This window comes from Corvus kubaryi, unplaced genomic scaffold, assembly GCF_017639235.1.
Source record: "Corvus kubaryi isolate FWS band 111438036 unplaced genomic scaffold, C.kubaryi_AGA036_p1.0 split1-131, whole genome shotgun sequence".
Taxonomy (NCBI): Eukaryota; Metazoa; Chordata; class Aves; order Passeriformes; family Corvidae; genus Corvus; species Corvus kubaryi.
Window position 1 is genome coordinate 17,940,513 of NW_024582073.1, and position 17,502 is coordinate 17,958,014.

Sequence of the window (17,502 nt, forward strand, 5' to 3'; positions counted from 1 at the left end):
TTTTTTTAAAACCAGCTAGAGAGTCCCCAGCTACAAGTTTGCAGTTTTCATTTTGAGATGGGGTCTGGCAAGCTTGTAAGTCTTACAGCTGGTGAAATTTCCCTCTAGAGCCTGATCCGAATTCAGTAGGTGCACTCAGCAGCTGGGGCAAGGTTTTTGCTGATGCTGGCAGATCTCTGAGTGCCTCTGTTTTCTATTCCAACAGTTTCTCTAGTAACACATTACTTCTCTCTTGAGGAAGGCAGTGGTTAATCTGTGACATCCATCCGAAATATACATCTACTGTTTCTTCTCTCTCAACCTGTATTCCAAGACCATCCTGTACAGAACAACCTCTGGCCCCAATCCCTCAGAGCCTGTATAAGGTCCTGAGCTGCTTTAATCTCTCCAGAAACTCAGTAAAATTTGTCCCATAAAACTTGGCAACCAAGAGCAGCAGGTGCTCCTGGTTGGAGTGACAATCAGCAGATGTCCACTGTGATGCAAGTCCAACACCAGGCTGGGTGTCTACAGTAAAAGTGGCCAAAGTCTGATACCTGTATCAAGTTGTGCATTAGGAAAAGATCATTTGCCACCACAGACATTTGGTACTCCCTTGCTTTTGGAAGAGGTAGTGGCACCTCTGTGATGCTGAGCATCACTGGTCTGAAGAGAGAAAGTTGCTGGCCTGAATCTGGGATGCACTGAGTGATATTACAGACCATTCCAAAGCAGTGTTTGCTTTCCTTGAAGCTGTACCTGTTTATATTGAAAAGAGGGAAAGCAACAGGTATACTTTCGTTCTCTTCCCATTAAAATTTTCTGGTTTAAGATTTAATGGGGCCATCTTGACAAAGGTGCCTGCACATTCATACAGTATACACCTACTCCAAATTCTTGGTAACCCCAGTATCCTTATAATTGCCTGCTCATCCATTTTGTATACAGCTCAGAAGACTCATACCTTCGATCTCAACAACGTTCCATCTATTTCATTTGCTTGTAGCTTCAGTTCAGGGGAAATTGCCCATGGCAGCCTTCTGCAGGTCTTGGCAACTTCTTAAAGATACTGTGCTCGCTTCTTCCAGTATATTCCTTGTCCCAGCTGTGTATGTCACACTCCATTACTTCCATCAGCTTCTCAAAAATCTGAGGTCTGTTTCAAACAGGGTGGGATTTTTTCTACTAAAACATGGAAGTTTAAATAGCAAGGAAATTCTATCTCCATTCAGGTCTCTGTTTCAAGATGTTTCACCAAAAATTCCTTGAAAGGGTATTTCTCATTTAAACCCCTTTCCTCTTTCAAATCTCAGCTTTTTAGTTAGCCTTGCTGGCTTTGTGAATAAAGTCCAAAAGAAAAACATAATAAAAACAAATGTCTTGCTGGAAGTCCCTAGATAGCTGTATTTAAAGCTAGGAACAGAACAGTCTTGCCAAGCAATCAGGGAAGAAAAATATGATTTGAGATGGCCGTAACTTAGTAGGGCAGGAATAGATTTTTGGCACTGATTGTGCAATTAATTAGCCAGGGGTGGGGTTGCATGGTCAGGCTGTGACTGCAAGGCACTTTTCACCTTCCCTTTTCTGCCCCTCAGCCAGTGCCTTCCTCCATGCCAGTGTTGTACAGTCACAGACTGCTGGGTCAGGGAGCTTGAAACTACCTCTACAAAACAAAACTGCAGATGAGTTTTTAATGTGATCAGTTTATTACACCAGCTGCTGATGGAACTGGGCAAATACTGCTGCCTGCACAAAGGAGATGTCCATGTGGCAGAGAGGGACTGTGAAATCACCTTGCCATTGTACCATGGATTTGAGTGCCCTTATGTTGGTCATCCAGGTGCACCATTAGCTCTCCCACGCATTTATGATACCCCTGTATCAATAATTGATGTTTAAGTGAACAGTGAGGTAATTTGTGGAGTTTATCTTCCCTAGTGACAAAACAAAGCAGCTTCTTGCAAGGATGGATTATCCAACTGTTCAGGGATCCTTGCTGCCTACCATGTATCAGGAAGAGATCATGCAGTTTTTGAAAGCTGAAGCCAGACTAATTTAGACTAGCTGCAATATGCTGTGCCACTTCTCAGCAGTGCGGGTAGTTTAACAGAGAAATGGCTTGAAGGGGTGTGACAGGTTCTCCCCTAGAGAGGTACTTTAAATTCTGCCACAGGACAAGATTTTCCAGGGTTCTTTAGCTACTGGAGCCCCATTTCTAAAACTGACGTAAATGTTGAGGCTGTGCTTAAAGGTTCAACTGTACTTACTGTTGAAACATCTGAATTTAGGCCAGCTGGCTCCCTGAAGAAGTTAGGAATCCAAATGAAGCATTGGAGATTCCTGTAGTGTTAGACTTAGCTCCTCAGATGCAATCCACAAAGCTGAAGAAGCTGTCCTGACAGCTGACAGCACTGGCCTGTAGCTCCTCAAGGACAAGTGTGTGGAACTTAAACCCACACGTCTCAGCCAGACAAGGCTGTAGGGTATCCAACAATGGGTGCTACTTTCTCTCCTGTTCGGATATTTCATATTCCATGGCATGCCCTCCTTGCTGAAGCAGCAGCTAAGGGAGCAGGGCTCACTGTCCACATTGCAGCTGACTGTTCCACTCCATGGAATATTGAGGAAAAGGATGTTAAGGGCATATGTGTACCACCATCTCATTCAATGCTTGTCAAAAATAAATGTTTAGGCCTTTAATTTCAAGGTAGACTTCCTGCCTGTGGCCCTTGAACAAGAGGAGGCATCCCCTTCCACCCAAGTTAGGTGTTAAACAGACTTTGGAGACTTGTTTGTCCAACATCTCACCAGACACCTGGTTGGGCTGGCTGCTTCCCCAAGCACCATGAAGGATTCCTGCTGAGGTGGTGTGACACACAATGCATATCTACCTCCAAGGAACATACCACAATAGTAATTATTATTAATATAAATCCTTTTATTATCACAGGCCTCTGGTTTTTCTGTGGCCTCTGCATTGTGGAAATTCTTCTTTTGCTGCTTTCTAGAAATACAGTGTAGGCCAGGCCAGCTCAGTTTTCATAGAATCAAGGAACCACAGTTTGGGTTGGAAGGGACATTTAGAGGTTACCTAGTTCAACCCCCTGCAATGAGCAGGGGCAACTTCAACTAGATCAGGTGGGAAACAGCTGAAGTGAAGGTTATTAAAAATAAAACATTTCTAGAAAAGAAAATGCATCACCAAGAATGAGGTTTTATTTTTTATTTTGTGTATTTGTTTAGGGTTGACAACAAATTATACTGGCAATTGAAAGGCATACATCTCTGCCCTCACCATCAACATCTCATATCAGCAAGCTGAGGTCCCCTGAAATGCAGAAAAGCTGTCTCAGAGCCCTGGTCCCTAATGTCACCAAATACACTGAAAATAACTGCTTTCCACTGGGGAAACATAAGCCTTTCTGTCAGTTCAGTTTGGATATCAAGTACCTGCTGCAGTCCTGGTGATCATTTGGGGCTTTTCCTTGTGGAAGGACAATGCTTACACGTGGCTCCAGCTAAGCCATACACAAAAAGTAGCTCTTATCCAGCTTAACTAGCCGGTGGGAATATACCTAAAGTAGAAAAAGCTCTGTAACATATTTCAGAATAATTTGGACCCTTGCAAACCACATGAATAGCCAAAATTGAGCCATATTTTTAAACACAGCTCCTTTGCTGATCACACAGCCAGACAGCACAGGCACTGGCTGTACCTCTGTACATGTACTGAGGATGTAACTGAGAATGAACAACAGAGGAGTATCAAAGCTATCAGTCCTACTGTCAACAGTACAACTCAGCTCTCCAGTGATGTTCTTTTCTTTTCTAGATTTCATTGTAACATGTCACACATGCTGTGCAATGATTTATATAAGTTAACATACATTAAAATGAATGAATAAAGAGGAATACATGAAATAAAAGTGCTCTGTGATCACATTCATGATACTCCAGCATCAGTTCCAGTATATAAACTTGAAAATGTTAAAATTAAATAGTTATTCCCGCTTTGGTGCCCAAAGCAAGCAGAGATCTGGAATGTGACTTTCCTTTCAGACAATGATAGGTTCACTCTGCTCTTTTTATATAAACAAGAGCTAAGAATTGCTCAGTAATATAGTGCTTATTTAACTCTATTTATTCAGGATTTTTCAGGCTAAGTAAATAGGCAATATAAGGCCAAATAAAAAAAAAAGTAAAACTTATGATAAAACTTCTTTCAACTAATTTTGAACTTAGAACTTTATGTGGCCCTCAATCACAGGAAATACTCTCTTGGGGAAGATCTAATCAAAGTAAAATGGTACTCATTTACTCCCAGTGAGATGCCACCTCCTTTTCTGAATCAGAGGAGGGCCCGGGGACAGAAACTGGTGTGAAAGTGGAAAAGAGGAGCCAGCAGATATAAGCATGAAGGGCCGCTGAGCCCAGGGAGGCCCTGGAGGCTGGGCCCTTTCCACACCCTGCTGCCTGCAGTGCTGGGTGGAATGGGACCGCCAGAGAGGGGCTGGCGGCTGTGAGAAGTTGGTTCATTTCTTTATGCAGGTTTGGCACCAACACCTCTGGAAGTCAGCCACACGATAGCCACTCTCATGGGGGGAGGAAAAGACTGACTGATCCACTGGGCAGGTTGCTCCAGGTTGTTCCAAGCCTGTGATGTCTAACCAGATCCTACAGATTTCCAGTGATGGCAAAACACACACACACCACTCCTGTGTCACCCAACTCTTGTTGCTGATTAGATTTAAAGAATTTTTTCTAACGTGAAATTCTCTGTTGCAATTTGTGCCTTTTATTGCCTGTATGACCATATCTCGTTATAGCAGGGTCCTACTCCCTTAAGACTTGCATTTTATTTGATCTAGTTTTGTTACTTTTCTGTTTTCAAAGATCGAAGCCGTTTTTGTTCTCAACTTTCAGTGGCTCATATATTTTCCTTCCTTCTTTCCCACTGAAAAAAAAAAAAAAAGGCATGTCTTGGGGTGATTTTATGATAATACTGTGTTCCCCTATTGTCTGCTTTATGCCCAGAAACGGGTTCCGCAGCTTTAAGCTGGGTCTGAGGCAAGGCGGGGGAAGCCAGGCGAATTCTTCAGCACAGTTTGTGTTCAAGGACTCACACACTCCCCCGCGTCCTCACTGCTGCAGAGCCGAGGGAGCACCTTCCTGCTTTTAGCCAGCCTGGTAGCTGAGGCAAGAAATTTTCCCATACCAGCACACCAAAATCCTCCAGAACTTCTTCCTCTACTTCTGGAACTGTTCTGCCTACTGTGATCCGAGAATCAGATCATCGGACCCCATGGACCGCCAGGGAGGCTGCGGGTACGCCGCATCCCAACCTTGGACCTCGGGAGGGGCCGAGCCAGCTGCAGAGGGAACTCCAAATCCACCAGCTTTCTCTGCAGAGAGGAGGTTTAATATATAACGTTATTCATTTTTTCCTGTGCCTTGTGGGCACTTTGTTTGTTAAATAAATAGTTTTTTTCACTTTCATCCAAGAAATTCCTTTTGCATTGGTGGGGGAGGGGAGTGCCAAAACCCTGACTTTGGGGGAGACATTCATTCCAGAGCATTTTCCTCCTAAACTTGTCTTAAACTGAGACAAGGCAGGACAGCATGAAGTCCTTAATTTAGGCAAAAGCATAAAGCAAAGTTTTCTTCTGTTTTCAAATAAACATATAAAGGACAGAGTTCTGCATTAAAAAAAAAAAAAAAAAAAGGTTGGGGGTTCTTTTCATTATAAAACATCTATGATGGGGAGATTTTTTTGGTACAACAGCTTCAGATTTTTGCCCTGCAGCCATGCTTTGCAGGTATGTATTGGTTTGCCTTAGCCTGGAGACACAAGGATCCTCTTCAAGTGCATCCAAGAAAGAAGAAAGGCAGCTGTGCCATGTAACACATTGTTTTGGGATGACTTTATGATGTTGCATCCCCTATTGCCTGCTCTATGCCCAGACAAGAATCCTGTGCCTTTCTGTACCTTTGAGAGAGGGTGGGGGAAGCCGGTGGGATTCTTTTGGCAGCTTGCATTCAAAAACACAGATAACTTGCTGCAGCAGAGTGGAGAAAAGGACTTTCCTGCTTTTTCCCAACTTTCATCTGTTTCTCAGGAGAGAGACAGAGAGCTAAAATTCTTTGCTTTTTTAGCTAGCCTGCTAGCTAAGGCAAGAAAGTTTGTCCCTGGGACTTTGGCTTCTTCTTCTTTTCTTCTGGACTGTTCAGCAACACCAGAACATCACCAGGAAGCCTGACACCTCGGTCCAGGGCACCCCAACTCCAGAGAGAGCAAAGCTACCTCTACAGAAAGGACTCAGGTATTCTCTACATGAGAGGTTTTATTATTTAACATTATTCATTCTTTTTTTTTTTTTTTTTGGTGCCTGCATGCACCCTGCTTGTTAAATAAATAGTTTTTTTCACTTTCCTCTGAGGAATTTCTTTCTGAACCTGGTGGGGGAGGGGCTGCTGAAATCTGCCTTCTATTAGAGGATACATACATTTCAGATGTTTTCCTCTGAATTTGTCTCAAACCAGGACACACATGCACAAAGCTTTGCTGGTACAGACATGTTGTGAGCTCCATTTTTCTTGCACGAACAAAATACAGTCCAGTTACTTCTACGACCTCATGATGGATGTTCATACAGTTCTGTCATATTTTCAGAACTGGGGAAGTTTTTCTTCTGAAAACAAAACTATGCTCAGTGTGCAAGTGATAAGTACTTAGAGTACAATTGGACATTATTTGCTGTGATGATTGTATACCACAGTGGCAATAACCCAAAATTGAACAATCCATCACGAGTGAACACAAAGACAAGGAGATGCTACCACAGTAAAGGATGTGGGGGTGTCCTGTATTGAGGCACTCTATGAGACAGGGAAGGAAAATTCTTCCATTCCTTCATGGTGGTCTCCCTTTCAAGAGAGTAATATAATGGGGACAGTAGGTACTCCACTTTTCCAAATTCTCCTAATTCTTAAGATTCTTCCACTTGATTTCTTGAGATAATGGGATTGTTCAAAGACACCAGTGAATAGTGGGAGTGCTTCACAGATCTCATTCCTTCACTCCTCTCCCTCTTTTCTCACCTTTCTCAAATTTTCTCAGCATTTATCATGTCTTTTCTTCAGGGAAAAAATGGAAAGTGACTGGCAGTTCTCTGAAAGGAAAAGGAATCAAATTACTTTTTTTTCACTCAAGGGCATCAGTCTTAAACTGTCCATCTGCACCATGTCTTCAATTCTCAGGGACCAGGGGAAAGGAATGGTCTGGAGCCAATGCAACATACCCATTGGACCAATATTTGCTCTGTGCTTGCCCAACAGCTAGAGTATTTTGTCTTGGTCTGGTTGGGATCTAGCAAGGGAGAAAATACTAAAATATAATGATGAAAAACTTCCAGCCTATTCCAATAATCTGGCCAGAATCAAAAGTGAGAAGTGAAGATCCCGCTTCTGCTGAGCTCCCATTTGCCAGTAAGGAAGCCAGCCCAGCAGGGCTGATGTCGCACTCGGCTGCTTTTGGGACTTTCCCAGCCTTCTCCTTCTGTAAAATGCACACCTAGAAGGCAGGTGAATAACCTGTCTAATTGCAAAGCAAGGCCAAACTCTGGGTGCTACAGTGAGGGGCGCCCACTCTTCGCTCCCAGCGTCAGACCCTGTGCTTCTGAGCGAGTCACTCAAGAGCCTCTGGGGGCAAATCGTGCAAATCTTCTCTAGAAAAGCAGTTGCTGGGTTGCAATTTGGTTGGAAAAAACTGTTTTCCAGGCACAGAGAGTCCTACAATAGCCACTAGATGGCAACTGGTGCCTGCCAGGTAGCTCAGCAGGCGCGGCGCACACAGGCAGGCACAGGCAGGATCCCTTTCCTGCGGCTGGAGCGCCCAGAGCCTGGGGCAGGTTAGGCAAGACCCTCAAGTGCTCGAGAGAGGAACAAGGAGGGCTCGCGTGCGATGGTCCTGGGGCCACCACTCCTGGGTATCCTGAGCCACCCATCCACCAGCTCCTCCTGAGCTTCCCGCTCTGCACAGCACAGGCAGGATTCACCACTTTCAGCAGAAATACCTTTCTTCAACTCCGTATCCATGAGAATGCTGTGTAGCATACCATGCATAAGTCCAAACCCACCCAGAGTTTTGTTTCCAGATGCAATATTAAATTCCATATAACATGGGTCTATCTTTATAGGCGCATCAAACTTATTCAGGAACAGTGCATTTAACATTTTTTTTCTCAAGTGTAATGAGTTGGATTTGGTGGTTTAATACAAGCTATTCATTCCATTCCATTCCACTCTGCTTCCTTGCTTAGGTCCTTCTCATTTCTCTCATTTTTCAGCCCCCTCTTCCTAACACTTTTCCAGTCTAATTCCCACCATCCTCACTTCTCATCCAACCTGTCTTTCACTGCTCAATGTCCATTTGTTCCCGTCCATGCACTTCAGTTCTCTCACAGGATCCCTCAGACCTCAGTTCCCCCTTACCCTTGTCCTTATCCTTTCCCTTGTCCTTTCCCTTTCCCTCATCAGTTTGTTGCATACTCTTGAATCACATATATATGTGATCTCTTCCTTTGCCCTTATCCTCCTTTTAGTTCTTAAAAAGTCCTTTCTTCAGCTCCATTCTTCTCTCCTCTCAGTCTTTTTGCCATGACCAAGAACTTTTGTGGATGAAAAAAGTACATGGATGTACTGACATTGAACCAGGTTAGACTTTAACTAGGGGGCCTTTACCTTATTTGTACTAACCTGTGAGAGTTAATATGATGAGAGAAGTTGTGAAAATATCAAGTAAAGCAATCATAATTCCCTTTTCCTTAGCCATCCTTATTCCTCATTTCTTTCAGTCAACTCTGATGTGACTAGAGTCACCATTCATGCTTCCAGGATGCAGCAAGAACTGGGACAGACTCAACATCAAAAAGCAGCTGAGCCAGCAGGTGGGAAAATAAAACCTGTTCTTCAAGGAAATTATTGAACACTCTCTGCCTCTTGGAGAAAATGCACAGGGGATTTTTCAATGTTGGCTGGGGCCCAGATGCTTGGTCATATGACAAAGGATATGTGTCTAAGTGAGCTACAGCCAGCAGCAACCCAATATATTCATAAACTGGTCTTATCATGAGTCTCAGAATCAACACATTTTGAAAAGTTTATTAAATACAAGAGTATGGCGCTGTGATGCTCACAAGTATCACTACCACATGTCCAAAGGGCTGGGGCTATTCAAACAAAACAATGCACAGATCCCTGTCATGACATTGACTTGTCTTTTCAGTTCCTCTGCTGCTAGACTTGCCTCCTCCTCACTGAAAGGATCTCACTGTTTCACTATCCAGGTGTTCTGACATTTAATATATTCTCTGTAAAAGCAACTGTTACCTTATCCCAAAGCAGGTACCTGAGCTGCCCAGGCCTGCTTCTGAAGTCACCATGTATTAGAAAGTAGCCCCAGGAGCTGTAGTGGTGCACCTGGCTGTATGCAGTGCAAAGAGCAAGGCATTTGGGGTTGGAAGGTGGAAGTTCTTCCCTATCCTCCACAGACAGCAGGATGTCCACTCTTCCCTCCAGTACGCTGCTGCTCTTCCAGAGCTGCCGACAACTCACAGGGATTCAGGGTCAACATGCTTATGCTTGCAGAGGTTTGTTACAGTTCGCTGTCGAGGTCATACTAAAATAGATAAATTAAACCCTATGTAAGAAATATTATTGTACATGAAGGTCCTTTGCCTTTGGGAGATCTTTGTCCCCTGCACAATAACTATGGGTAAAGTCAGAGATATGGATATCCATGACTGATCCATAGACATATATACCATCCATGTTTGGAATTTCTGGTCAGCCAGACCAAATCATCAACAGTACAAAGATCTTGGACTACAACAGCTTTGTTGCTTCTTTTGCAGAAGACTATACTGCAGACATCTTTTTGGAGCTATGAAGCATAACACTTCATTTTATTGAGTTATATTTCCTGATGGGGGAGCATATCTGGTGCAAAACAATCTTTGACAGAGAGGTGTTGCACAAAGTGTACGGTGTGTGAAAGAAATACAGACAAATCTGAAGTCCTCCGGAGATATGAGAGTTGAGAACAACAAGGACTGTGTTTTAATGCTTCCTACAGGCGGCAGTTTACTATGCTCCTGTACAGGGTTGGAATGCTAGGAGTACATGGATAAAAGCATGGCGTTCTTAATCAGCTCTCACAAAATACAGATGATACTATAAAGCACCAAAAGGTCACACCACAGACTACCCACCTTCCAAAGCAGGGCGAGTAGAAAGCTCTCATTTGTCCTGCCAAAAATAACCTCATTGATACTGCAGGATATCACAATTTGCCATCTTGGAAGCATTCCTTCCAGACAGCACTCCTCTACTTCTCCGTTTCACTTGCAAACATATTTCTGCATCCTTTTGTTGTGGAAAACCTGGAGAAATGAAAGGATTTTCTTAGTTTTCCAAGGAATCCATAACTGATGTTTTGTCTACCTACATTTCTGTCCAACTCACATCACAAGAGTTTTCCACTAAGTCACAGAAATCCTTTAGTACTGGTTACTTTTCCAACCATCTTGTTTACACTTGCTCATGTAAGGGGTAGGGTCCAAACTGCTTTTGTCATATTACACGTTTTTATTTGTCATCTGCCACCTTGATGCACCTAAGGCATCAACCTGTCTTAACATTTTTTTTCTGTTAGGTAAATTCCAAAACATGTCTAGAATGAATTCTAGAAATAGCTACTTCTATGACAGGAATACCCAGAGAACCCACTCAGGAGACAACCTATAATTCAGAACATCTAAAATTAGGCAAAAAAAAATACTAATGAAGACAGAAATTCTGAGAGAACAGAATTGAGCATCATAAGGACAAGACAGGGTGCTTATTTGTAGTCATCCACAACTGGCACACTCAAAGTCTCTTTCCTCTAAGAAACACTCAGAAAATATGAACAATACCTGTATTGCCTGCAGACAACTTGTGTCATGTTTGGGTTTTGGTTTGTAATTTTCAGGCAGCCAGTTAAATCTGCAGGTTTACTGAACAAAACAGAGTCACTAATTTATTTGTGAAGTTTATGTAAGTATTTGTATTCTCACTGAGAAAGCCAAAAGACTTGGTGATTTAATGTAAAAGCTGTGTTCAGATGAAACATACAGTCACTGTACATACAAAATCATTGCCAGTGGAAACAACTCACACAGTGAACCTGCTAATTGCTCTAACTTCATAATCTCAACGCTGGATCCAAGCTCTCCATGCTCAAACTGCTTGGCTTGGCTGCTCCACCACAGCTTATTGGGCAAGGCCAGCACTGTGAGCTTGCAAGGCAGCTGCAGGGAAGGACTCCTGTCTCACAGCAGGCAGAGTTGGGGGCCTTTTTTCCACCAGACATGTCACAATGCTCTCACAGAGGCAGGGGTCCCTTCAAAGAACCGAGTCTCACATGGAGTGAGACTCTTGGTCTAAACTGCCTGGCTTCCTTCTCTGCTGGGCAGCACGATGGGCATTCCTGGGGACCAGACCCATCACCCAGTGCAACTGCTGGTGCTCTTACACCTCTGATTGCCCTTCAGATGCAGGAAGTCAATCACATGGGCCTGGATCCAAAACAGGACAGATACTCCACAATTCTCATCTCTGCAACACACCATGTTTGAGACACCTGAGTCAGGACAGGAGCTCCTGAGTCAGGTCTGCTCCTCAGAGCAGGATCCCAACAGCAAGAACTGCATGCAGGAGACTGCCCAAAACACACAGCGAAATGCCACATCCTATCTCCATGGTTTAGGCTTCATATTCAGTGTGAGGAGGATGTGAAACAAATGAGTCCTTGATCTCAAATTCTCAAATTCTGAAATCAATGATCTGTGTAAATTTTTAACTGATATGTCCCAAACACTACCAGATTCTACCTTTTGTAGGTGTCTACTCCTGATATGAATAATAAAGAGATAGAAATATTAATATAAAATTACTATTGACTTGCTATCAATAAAGAGGTGACTGTCAGACAAAGAGGTAAAATCACTTTAGAAGTGTAAGCAGTGCCAGTATCCTGAGAGGCTCACTTGATTTACCTAAGCATCAGAAGCAATAAAAATATTTAAATGTTACCCCAATGTAGGTACTTGGTAATGATTTCATTACCAAGTTCCTCCACAATATGTGAACAGTGAGCTCAACTATTTCAAACAAAAATTAGGAAAGTTTATTACTTTCGTATAGGTGGAAGGGAAGTGGTAAAGGAAACCAGGACTTCATGTGATGTTGTATCAAATAAACATCAAATGATTAACCTGTGCTAGAGGTGTTCCTAAAAGTCTAGAGACTTGCACACAGTAAACACATCTACTGTAATATGGTGAATAGTCATTAAAATGTTCTACTAAATTATAAGGAAAAATTCAGAACAAGTAGATACACTGTATGGATGACTCACACATATGACATAAGTATTTCAATCTGTTTCTACTTTAATTTTTCTATCAGGGACTGCAAATAAAACAGATTAGAAGCTAAATATAGGGTCTACAAAAGCCTTAATTAATTACTGTAAGAAGCACCTGGCCATTTGCACATGCTAATTTGGTTTTTGTTAGTAAAACAAACTATTCTTATCCAGGTTGTATTGCTATCCTACAGGTAACTAATCAGAAAATGAGGAATATATAGCCATTTACTTCTTTAGTAGGAAACCTAGCCTAGAAAAAGCAGCATATTTCAAAAGCTGGTGGTGCCTGAAGGCAACTGTGGGACAGGACTCTCAGCGTGTACAGAGCTGGTTGCCTCCTGACATTAACCATCAGAGACAACCGTGCAGCTTCACTCCTTCCTGGGAGTACAACGTGGTTAGACAACCCATGTGTCTTCTCCTTTTCAAGGTCTTGCAAGGAGGAATAATTCAGGGGAAACTGCCATGCAGTGAAATGAAATGTTGGTAGGTTTATTTTCATGCTTAGTACTCTGCATGCTAAGCTTTCACTTGTTAGTGTAAAGATGAAGCAACAAGAGGGAGATTTGGTTTGGTTTTCCCAGAAACAGCATCTCTGAGCAATAAAACTGGGAGAAATTGTGTCACTGTATACATGCAACCAGCAAGATTCAAGCCTTATTTTCAGTTTGGTTGTAAACTCCTATAGGAGTGTTTTTGTTTGAGCCTCCCAGGCCTGAAGGACGTGAGCTTTTCCCCATATGAGGAATATGAGCAGAGAAGGGGATTGTAAAGCAGCTATTAAAACCTACTGAGCTAATTTGCTAAAAGGTTGTCAAGTTAGTGAGAACAAAGTTCTCATTGTCAGCATTATATTTGCACATATTCGGTTGAATTCTAAAAATCATTCCAATTTTTCTCTTAATTGTAGAAGGTATATTCTTCTCTCACTCAAGTCTGGAAGCATCTTACAGCTGACATCTCAGCAACAACACAGAGTCCTTATGTCAACTGTAAAAAGGAATTTGGAGACTGAATATTGCAACAGTTACTTGTATGAGGTCCCTCATGAAATACATGGAGAAATCTTGACAGGAATGTGGTTTAGAGATGTACAGCTGTCACCTACTGTGTAGTTACAGCTACATTTTTTGGAAATAAATTGTTATTATTCAAGAAATAGAGTCAAAACCTGTTTAAAAGCAGATGATCTAAGATTTTCCTGCAAAACAAGTGTCCAGGACATGTTTATGTGCCTTTTCTGTGCAGCCAGAGAGCAGCGCAGCTGAGGTAAAAACCGTGAATGAAATCTTCCCCATTACCAACAAGGGATTAAAATTCCTTATAGAAGGAAGTACTGTTTGTACCACTGCCATCTTCCACCTAAGCCCCTGGAAGACCCAGCAGGAGACTCAGCAAGGATTTGCATTGCTCTGAGTATATCGGGAGGCAAATTAGTTCAGGGAGACAGCTTGTATCTAGGGAAAAAAATCACCTCTAATAAGGTATGGCAAAAGTATTACCTACCACCATGCAGGCTCTGGGAGGTGCTGCCAAGAGGGCTGCAGTGTGTGGTAGCCCCTGGCCATGAAACTGCTTGGCCTGCCTCAGAGCTGAGAAGAGCTTGGAAGGCAGAAATGGTACTGTGCTAACTTGGCTCTGCCCCAGAACTGGCACATGGAGATTACACCACTAATTATTTTCCCATACTGGGCAAATCCTACCCTGAAGGAAAAGTTATAACGTTTCCTTTTCCCAGTGCAATGTACTCCCACTCAGGGGATCATCTGGGTCTTTTTATACAACGTTATGTATTATGTAGAAAGTGTGTGCTCCTTACAAAGACTTTTTTAAGGTTTTGCAGCCGCCTTTCTTCGTGCTTTCACATGTGATAAAAGGGCTTTCATAAGCTGCCTATGAGCAGAACACATCTTTCCCCATTTCATCACCCCACATGTCATACGCAGTGCTTCTGTGAGCGGGCTGCCTCTCACCTGGGAAGTAAAACGGCTCAGGTGGCTGTGAGAAGCCATCTCACACTGCAGCCAGGCAGACTCCCCTCCAGCTGTCCAGTTCGCGCAGTGGTTTGTCACTGGATACCGGGCACCGGGGCTGTGCCTCGGCACCCGTGTCTCCTTGCCCTGACCGCCCCAGCCCCGCTGTCACCACGGCCCCGACGGGCGCCCCGGTAAGTGCGGGGGCCGAGCGCAGCCCCGAGAGGAGCCCCGGGCCGGGCAGTGCGGCCAGGCCGCCTCTAGGTGGGGCAGCCCGGCCGCCGGCAGGGCCAGGAAGGCTCCGCCGCTGGGCAGCGGGAGGGAGAGGGGCAGCGAGCCGGGCTCCCGGGACAGGGAGCCGGGGGCCTTCGGTGGGCGCGGGGAGAGGCAGCTCTCGGCGGGGTTTGGGCTTTCCCCCGCTGCAATGTAATACAAGTCTGTGAAACGGCGGATCCCTGTGTTACGGTATCTTACGGTGTATCAAGGCTTTTGGCCGCTTCAGACGGCGAGTAATGGGAGGTGTGCAGCTCTTGTCAAGGGTGGAGGCAAGGTGGGAATCGTGCCCCCTCAGACATCCCCGTTTCAGGTGCTGCCCTGCCCCTCTACTGCCCTCACCGCTGCGTCTTCATGCCCGCTCCGAGCCTTTTTCAACGAGGAGAGTTTGCGCCCGGTTTCCCCCTCACACTCTGGGAGGGGGCCCTGTGCCCTCCGCAGGCCGCCCACTCCGGTGCTGCCCCGCGGAGCGCGGCCGGGAGCCGAGCGGCCAGCGCGGTGCACAGCCGGGCCGCCGCTCTCCCCCCATCCATCCCTCCTTCCTTCCCTCCCTCCCACTGCCCGTCTCCTCGGCGGGGTTGGGGGCCGGGCGAGGCGGGACCACCCAGCTGGCCCCCGGCCGCCACGGCCCCGGCCCGCCGGCCCTGCCCGGCCTCCCTCCGCCGCTCCCCTGCGCTTTACCCCCGCTGCCGCTCGCTCTCCTCCCGGCCTCTTCCTCAGGCATTTCCTCCTCCAAACAGAGGTTTTCTGATCGGAAAGAGGGTGCAGAGATCACCCGAGAGGCGGAGGAGAGAAAAAAAAATTAGGAAAGAAAGAAAGAAAAGGAGGGTGTGTGTGTGTGTGTGTGTGTGTGTGTATGATACCTGAGTAACTTGGCAAAGAATTACAGCCACTGTAAACCATCTGCAGGTATTTTCAACAGTTTGGGCACGAAACTCTGTAAATCAGGGTCTTCGTGGGTTGGAAACTCCCTGTGCCAGAGCTCGGAGATCGGCTGCACCGGGGGAGAGGCTCGTCCTCCTCCCCGCCGCTCGCTGGCCCCCGCAGCCTCCCGCTTTGCCTCGCTCTCGGCGCTCTGCCGCACCTGAACAGAGCCCGTCAAAAGATACTCCCTGTCCCGGAGCTCCCCGTCTCCGCCGTGCCCCGAGCCGCTTTCTGGCCGTCAACCCAAACCACGACTCCCACGACCCGCACTTCCAGCCTTCCCCCTTGGAAGAGCGGAGCCCTTCCTCTGTGCCCGCGTCTGAGGCCACGCATCTCTTCCGACATCCCAAATTTCATCTCTTGGCTGTTAAGCAGCCTTTAAAATACTCGTACAGGGCACCCTTCCTAGCCCCCTGTGTATCTTCTCGTAAGTGGATTTCTCTCAGCTTCTTTAGATGCTTCTTGTTTACCTCCAGCTCTAAAAAAATCCCCTTTGGATATTTTCTTAGTGTATCGTGACACCGAAGTCTTCGGTGGCAAAGCGATGGCTTTCCTGGGAAATACCTAGGTAAAAGGTGAGTCCAAGCAAGGTCATTAAAACGGTCTGAGTTTGTTCAGAAAGATAAATCCAGTTCTCGCTTAGTCATGCAGAGGTGCTCTCCAGCTTCGTGCTATGTATGAAAGAGAGATTATTTATTTTACTGATTTAGTTTGGGGGTAAGAATTATGATTGAAAACATTTAATTCATGCCAGAGTCGTTGATAATCAATTATCATTGCTTCGTAGTCTACTGCAAACAGACGCTCATCTCTGTGAGATCAAGTAGGGAGGTGTTAGCGGTGGCCATACGCCTGTGGAGAAGCCCGGTAACACCCTGGGAATTTAGTTCATGGAACAAAGCGGGTTTGCGGATATCTTTCTTATATGCTTTGTCTCCTTTTGTTGCCGCGTTCTCCCAGCACCAAACACCCGTGTTCGTGAAGCGCAGGCGTTTCATTTCTCATCTACCTGCTTGATACCCTTGCCGGTATTTTTATTAGCTCCGAGAACGCCAATAATATTTGAAAAATAGAAAAGCATGATGCTGGGGGGCATATTGTTGTTTTGGCAATGAGTCGCGTGTGTACAATTCACGTGAGTGTAATAGTTTCCAAAAGCTTCTTGTGTAGGGCCGTTTTCTTTTAGGCAAAGCATGGTTAGGGAAAAGAGTTTAATCTGCGAGAAATTGCTTTCCTAATACGGGCTTTAAAAGCCCCATGGACAGAAGACCATATTTAATATGAGCCCGACCATGTTTTTAAACAAACGAAATGGTGAAAAGCACATTTTTCAAATCCGGCCGAGCCTGATTTGCGTTTACCCTGACAGCGCGAGCGGCCGGGGACTTGGGCTCTCACAGCCCCGTACCGGCGCGGCGTCTCGGCCCCCGACAGACTCCAAATAAGCGAGTTCCGAGGCTCTTCCCCAGCAGCACGCAGCGATGCACGCCAGACTGCGGCGTTGGTCCCGTCCCCGCGACTGTTCCCGTCGGGACGGGACCTTTCCCGGCGCCAGGCTGCGGCGCTCTGCTGAGGCGCGGCGAGGGGGGAAACACCCGAAACACCTCCGAACTATGATCCGACACTCTCCAGGTGGAAGCCGCCGCTTTCTGCTATGCAGAGGGACCGTCCCTTCGATGGTCTCCTCGGCCGCGGGCGCTGGGGACGGCGGGGGTGCCCCGCGGGCCGCAAGGGGTTAAGAGGCGGCGCGCCCCGGCGCGCGCCCTGCGGAGCCGCATCGCCCCGCGGCGGGAGCCAATGGGCGGGCGGGGCGCGCGGGGGCTGCCCAATGGGAAGGCGCGGGGCCGGCGCTGTCAGGCGGCCGTGAGGGATGGCAGCGCCGCC

At 45.8% G+C, this 17,502-nt stretch overlaps 1 protein-coding gene across 1 annotated transcript in view; it reads left to right on the forward strand.

Annotated features, from left to right (window-relative positions):
* The first annotated feature begins 17,099 nt into the window (after nt 1–17,099).
* Nucleotides 17,100–17,502, forward strand: part of NKX3-2 (NK3 homeobox 2) — a 2,039-nt gene continuing 1,636 nt past the window's right edge. Inside the window, exon 1 of the mRNA XM_042053378.1 lies at nt 17,100–17,352. Within this exon, the coding sequence (XP_041909312.1) occupies nt 17,100–17,352 (253 nt within the window). The remainder of the gene's footprint in view (nt 17,353–17,502) is intronic.